The sequence below is a fragment of the Ipomoea triloba genome, chromosome 2 (genome assembly GCF_003576645.1).
Source record: "Ipomoea triloba cultivar NCNSP0323 chromosome 2, ASM357664v1".
NCBI classification, from domain to species: Eukaryota; Viridiplantae; Streptophyta; class Magnoliopsida; order Solanales; family Convolvulaceae; genus Ipomoea; species Ipomoea triloba.
The window spans coordinates 11537875-11544804 of record NC_044917.1 but is presented as its reverse complement, the minus strand read 5'-3'; the positions used below and the strand labels follow the sequence as shown (position 1 = coordinate 11544804).

Sequence of the window (6930 nt, the reverse complement as noted above, 5' to 3'; positions counted from 1 at the left end):
TATATATATATATATATATATATATATATATATTCTTTATTTAAATTAGGTAACTAAAATAGTTTTTTTTTTAAATCTTTTTATGCACATAAAAAGAGACTTTATTACAATATAAAAAATAAATCAAATATATTCTCATTTCTAATTGGTATATTTTTTTCGTCATCAAATTACTATATATATATATATATATATATATATATATATATATATATATATATATATATATATAGATTGTTATCATTTTTAGAGAGAGAAAATAGCAACATGTTAATTTAATGGTAACAAAATTCATATAAAATGAAAATATATATTCTATTAAAATAGAATACAAAATTCAAATTGAAAAAATGTCCAATTTATTCTAATTAGATACAATTGAAATCTTTTATTTAATTTAATATCTTCATATTATAGATGTTTTTGTTTTATTTTTTATTTGCTTTGAATTTTAGTTCAAAAAATTTTAAATTAAAATAATTTCATATATATATAGAGGTTGTCCTATGAGTCCACCCTATTAGATGAGATCATGAGATCCCATCTAAACCATCTATAAAATTTGAATGAATGGATATGATTGATATTAAAATATCAATTATATTAGGGCAAAATTAATTCAAAATGATCGAATTGTAATTTGATTATGATCTTTGATAATGGAAATAAATGAAATATAATAATTTTCATATATTAAGGGATCCTAATCACAGTAAAACATTCTATATTCTTTTGTTTTTTATGTGATGTTTTAAAAAAACTGTGAGAAAAAGAAAACCAGAATTTCAGACGTCCAGGTTGCGGTAATGGCAGAAGACCTTGCAGGTAAGTTTGGTCAGAAATTTTAATCTATTTATGTTGTGTAGGTGTGTGCGTTTATGGCATCAGGCGTGTGCAAAAGTATGATTGGACATGAGTCTTGCATGTATGTAACCCTTTTTGGCGCATGTGATTTTGGTCTCGGTGGTTTGTGCATCTGTGATTGCTGTGTATTAGTTGCATATCGGGGGTAGTGTTCATTCCGTGTTCATTTTGAAGCAGTATGTGAATTGACTATTTCTTGGTTTTTTAATTAATTTAAATTATTGTTTTGTTTTGTGTCTAGTCTAGCACCAAAGTAGCATGGAGTTAGTTGCAGCCTGATCTATTTATTGTGGCTTTATTTAGTCTTTGGGATCATAAAAAAAATTCACGAATAATAATTCACGAGAATATTTTACCACACACACGACCACCCACGGTTTGTTTCTTGCAAACCGTGTGCATTTTACTTCGGTAGTGTGTGCAAAATACTGAGAAGACGATGAATAGTTTTGGCATGTTTAATTTTGTTTAGCGGGGAACGTATGAATATTATGGGATTCGTAGGTGTGGGCATTTGTGAATTCGGAGGGATTGTACTTCTTACGTACACTACCTTTGAATTTTTTACATCTGGATTGAGACGTTCAAGCATTTCACGAATGTGTGTGCATTTACTGAAATTAAGTTGGTGCATAGTACTGAACATTATTATACACATTCAATTCTTTACACGTCACCTACCCCCAAATCATGTGCATTCGCTCTCGAAGCTGTGTGTGTTTCGCTGAACGTAAACGGGTACAGAAGTTGTTTTAAGATAATGTGCGTGTGCATAAGACGTATGTAATAAGATAATAAAATTTAGAACCCAAAAATAATTAACGAAAGAGTGTACGATCAAATCAAATATGAGAAGTGTACGGAGGGTACACTTCACTAGATTATGAGTGTACAAACCACCTAATAACCCACATTCAATAGTTAGTATCTAGTGGTCCTAACATGAAAGTGTGTGCATGGAGGTTTAGGTGTGTGCATGCGTGAATTCAGGTGTGTGCAAAAGACTATTGGAATATGTGTCTTAAATATGGACCTTAATGGCGTGTGTGCGGCCGGTCTTAGTTGTTTGTTGGAAGTGTCTTAAGTAATTGCACTGTGCATTATATTTTACTTGGGTAGTGCATGCAAAATACTGAGAATGTAATTAAGGGTTTGACATGTTTAGTTTATCAAGGTACTTTTGGATATTATGGGGTTCGTAGGTGTGTGCTCTTGTGAACTCGGGTATGTGCAAAAGTGTAATCCTGAGAGGACAATCAAGGGTTTGAGATGTTTTGTTTATTCCTGTATTTTTCATTATTTTGTGATGCGTTGGTGTGTGCATGCATTTGTGAATCCGAGCGTGAGCAAGAGTCTATTGGAATATGTTGCAAAATACTGATAAGGCAATAAATTAAAGGGTTTGGAACGTTTTGATTAGAGCGCTATTTTTAATTTTTATCCTTTATTCAAAATGAGAAAGAAGGCAAAGAAAATGGAAAATCTAACAAGACAATCCACTAGACTAAAAAATTGTCTTATTGCACACTCTCTGATATTTAATTTAGCATTCTACAACCCTTACTCCCTTTAAATAGTTATTGTGTGGAACACGTATGGTCCAAAAATGGCGTCGTTTTGCAATTTTTTTTCATGCGATCCGTTGCAATATATATTTTTATAACTCACAATGTAAATTATTCTACATATAAAGTACATTATTTTAACACATAATATACATTATCTTATCTCGAAAGTTTAACTATTCTAACACATAATGTACATTATTCTAACTCATAAAATTCAGTGACGTCGTTTTGAATTGGACCGTGGTCTAGACAATAATTTGCCTGCTCCCTTAGCATATTTTCCCCTTTATTTTCGTGTCTCCAACCCTTGAGCTTCAACCACCAAATATAACGGACATATTAATGTCACAACAAAATATGAAATCCTTTAGCTTAATTTATTAGCTAGCCAAACGAAGAAAATAATACTGCAATAAGGTTACTTTTAGCTTAATAGCTTCTCAACAAAATTTGCCTGCTTCTTTCTCCCTTACCTTAATTTAATAATAACAATAAGGTTATGATTTATCTTTTCAAGTTTTCACATAAAATAGTATTTTATTATTATTTTATTTAAGCTATATATATGTTTACTATTATTTTTCTAAGAGAACATCCTCAATTGTAATTTTTGAAAAAGATTTTGCAGGTAAAAAAATTGGGCTTCCAGTTTTTGGCTAATATATAGAGACAATGGTTTTTACTCAAATTTTTATATATCATGCATGCAAAGACTTAGTTTTTGCAAAAAAAAAAAAAAAATGGAGGAACCCGCACTTGAAGCGCCCAGCGCACCCGAGCGGGCACATGTTTCTCACAAATGTAAATGCAATAAAATGTTCTTAGAAGATTTTTTTTTTTTAATTTTTAAAATTTTTTTTAATAACAAATGAAATGTTGACACAAATGACTCATATCACACACATTAGAGTAAATACCAGTGGAGGTCCTCCGACTTTGATGGCACCGACACTTTTAGTCCTCAACTTTTAAATTAACCACTTTTAGTCCTCCGACTTTGATGGCACTGCCACTCTTAGTCCTTAACTTTTAAATCAACCATTTTTAGTCCTCTTACTTTTTGTTTCTAGCCACTTATGGTCCTTCCTTTATAATTGGACATCTAATGTCATTTTCTCAAGGACAATTCAGCCATTTGGTCCAAAATTTAGTGTTAACAAAGGAGAGTGGAGAATATGGTTTCTTCAATTATTCTAATGAGGAAACATAATACTTAATACATTAATTATGAAATGACTGAATTGCCTTTGAGAAAATGACATTAGATGTCCAATTGTAAAGGAAGGACCGTAGGTGGCTAGAAATAAAAAGTAAGAGGACTAAAAGTGGCAGTGTCATCAAACTCGGAGGACTAAAAGTGGTTGATTTAAAAATTGAGGACTAAAAGTGACGGTGCCATCAAAGTCGAGGGACCTCTACTGGTATTTACTCCACACATTATAAGCTTAGCTAACCAATTAAAGGAATGGAATTTAGAAACTCAACAACCAACTAAAATTTACATGATGACAGCTCAAACACAGCTTAATTTATGCTCTACAAATTTGTTTAACGACTCTAAAATTCAAGTTTATATACACTCCCAATCTGACAACACAAAGGCATGCAAGCCAAGTCTTTTCACATGGATCAATCACTGTGGAGATCTATGAGGTATTCCTTTCCTTCTGTGTCTTACTACAACAGGCGGCGGCGCTTCTATCTCCGCCTCTTCTCTCTCATTTTCTACCTGAAAATAATGTTAATTAACACTTGAAAATTAGTAATTTATGTTGTTAATTAGCTATCATTCAATTCAAATAGTTTGATTAATTAATATGTGTGTGTATTATGTATAGTACCATGCAGGCAATGGAGCAGAAGTGATACCCATCACTACGTTTGTGTAGTTTTCTCTTGCATGCCTTACAGATTTCACTCTCGTTATGTTGTGATCTTGATCCTTCAGCTTCATTGCTCTCGGGTAGATGAAGTGCCACAACCCATTGTCTATTGCATTTGTATACCTACAATTCAACCACTCAATTCGAGTTCATAACCATAAAAATGCTACGTACACAAAATCCACTACTAGTCCCACATATTCTTCTCCCAAATACTACCTCTACCAGACGACTGAGCTAAACCCGTGCACGCTAGTTGCACATATTCTGCACATACACGAAAATGCTACACAAAACCCATTGTCTGTTGCATTTGTATACCTACAATTCAACCACTCACTTTGAGTTCATAACCATAAAAATAATGCTACACAAAATCCACTACTGGTCCCACATATTCTTCTCCCAAATACTACCTTTACCAGACGACTGAGCTAAACCCGTGCACGCTAGTTGCACATATTTCTGCACATACACGAAAATGCTACACAAAACTTAACCCATTGTCTATTTCATTTGAATACCTACAATTCAACCACTCAATTCGAGTTCATAACCATAAAAATGCTACACAAAATCCACTACTGGTCCCACATATTCTTCTCCTAAATACTACCTCTACTAGACGACTGAGCAAAACCCGTGCACGCTAGTTGCACATATTCTGCACATACACGAATATGCTACACAAAACTTAACCCATTGTCTATTGCATTTGTATACCTACAATTCAACCACTCAATTCGAGTTTCATACACATGAAAATGCTACAAAAAATCCACTACTGGTCACACATATTCTGCTCCCAAATACTACCTACTAAATCACTGAGCTAAACCCGTGCACGCTAGTTGCACATATTCTGCACATACACGAAAATGCTACATAAAACTTAACCCATGCTACATAAAACTTAACCCATTGTCTATTTCATTTGAATACCTACAATTCAACCACTCAATTCGAGTTCATACACATGAAAATGCTACACAAAATCCACTACTAGTCCCACATATTCTTCTCCCAAATACTACCTACCAAACGACTGAGCTAAACCCGTTTACCCGTGCACGCTAGTTGCACATATTCTGCACATACATTAGTGGAAAAAAAAAAAAAAAAAAAAAACCACACATATGTGACAATTTGTATTATATCCTTTAAATTAAATCCTCTCCTAATACATAGGAAAACATTATAGTATACCTGGATTTGGGAACAACGGATATGCTTCTTAATTTGTTTCAATGGAACGACATCCTTGTGCGAATGATGATAAATCGTTAGCAATTCATGTCGTTTATGGACCTTTGTTTGAATGCAATGTTTGCATAGAGGTGCAACACATGTCACGCAAAACTTATTCAGTCCGTTCTTTTCTAAATCATTGTGTTCCTCGCAACAAGTGAAGTACGATGCTTCAAGGAAGGGTTGCATCCATCCAGGTATCACCTTATCAACTTCTTCATCATCATCCTCCTCGTATTCTTCTTCCTACACAATATAAAACAAATATTTTTAGACAAATAATAAATTTTAATATAGCATACCCTATCATTTAAAAAAATATATATATATGTCATTTTTTATTCATAATTGAATTTGTAGGAGTAAAATATTAATTAATGTGCAGTGTATGTGCATGGGCCGTGTTATAAGAGTAAAATTGTAAAATTTTTTATTCTTACATTTACCACATATTCTGAGTCAGATGAGTTTGACATCTTGATATCTTTGCAATTGCAAGAGCTCTTTCAATTCACTGCCAAATGCAAATGAAAACACTTTTACATTAAAGTAGAGAGAGGAGTTGATTGTGAAAGAAAAAGAATGCCAAGAAACATCTAAATAAAAGATAAAATTAACAACACCTAGCGTCGAGTTTAGATTGTAAAAGGATCTGATACAAACCGTGTGATTTGTGGGGTCTAGTGGCCCCACTAAATAAAACGTTTGCTTTTTAAATATTATTTAATTAGAGTTCAAAATAACTTAATTATGATATATGATAGAAAAAAAATTATTGAGATCATCGCATTAGCTAAATTTAAAAATTATTAGTTTATTTTTTCCTAACATACAGATATTTTAAATTTGTTAAGTTGAACATGACGAATAATTTTATATAGCTTTATTTCATAAAAATTGAAATTTATTAGATCTATTATATAATTCAACATGATGAAGGTACAACTTTATCCACTGAAATTTGTATTAATTTTTTTTGACATTTTAAGAAATTGTAGCAAAGTACGAAATAATCAATATGTTGTAAAGCTAAGCAAATGTTAAAATTAAAAAGAAATAGAAGAAGAAGAAGAAGTAGAAGGACAATAAGAAGAAGTAGAAGACGAAGAGATGAGAAAAATAAAACACAACCTCACACATGTACAAAGGAAATGACTGATGTGATGTAAAAAAAATTATAGAGTTATTTTTGTTTTAAATTAAATAATTAATAATTGGGAAAACCGTATAAATCGTATTAAGGTAAATATGCACACAACAATCTCTTAATAAAAAATACATAAATAATCAACAACAAACAAACAAACATAAGCATCCACCGCATGATATAAAATAATTTTTACATAAAAATTGATTTAAAGTTCTAG

The 6930-nt window shown here is 31.8% G+C and overlaps 1 protein-coding gene across 1 annotated transcript; it reads right to left on the bottom strand.

The window, feature by feature from the left end:
- Positions 1-4065: 4065 nt before the first annotated feature.
- LOC116010752 lies at positions 4066-6039 on the bottom strand. The gene is made up of 6 exons (XM_031250266.1): positions 6010-6039; positions 5522-5809; positions 4701-4780; positions 4541-4636; positions 4342-4438; positions 4066-4161 (listed from the first exon to the last, which is right to left on the bottom strand). Exons 1-6 carry the CDS (start codon positions 6037-6039, stop codon positions 4066-4068), a joined length of 687 nt encoding a protein of 228 aa, XP_031106126.1.
- Between the last annotated feature and the right edge of the window lie 891 nt (positions 6040-6930).

Bases quoted from the DNA above. Each gene is read 5' to 3' on its own strand.
- LOC116010752 (XM_031250266.1), bottom strand. From the start codon at position 6,039: ATGTCAAACTCATCTGACTCAGAATATGTG. The intron at 4,781-5,521 runs GTATACTATAAT...GTGTATGTGCAG, and splicing joins TCCGTTGTTCCCAAATCCAG to AAATATGTGCAACTAGCGTG. The intron at 4,162-4,341 runs GTAAGGCATGCA...CATTATTTTCAG, and splicing joins ACATAACGAGAGTGAAATCT to GTAGAAAATGAGAGAGAAGA.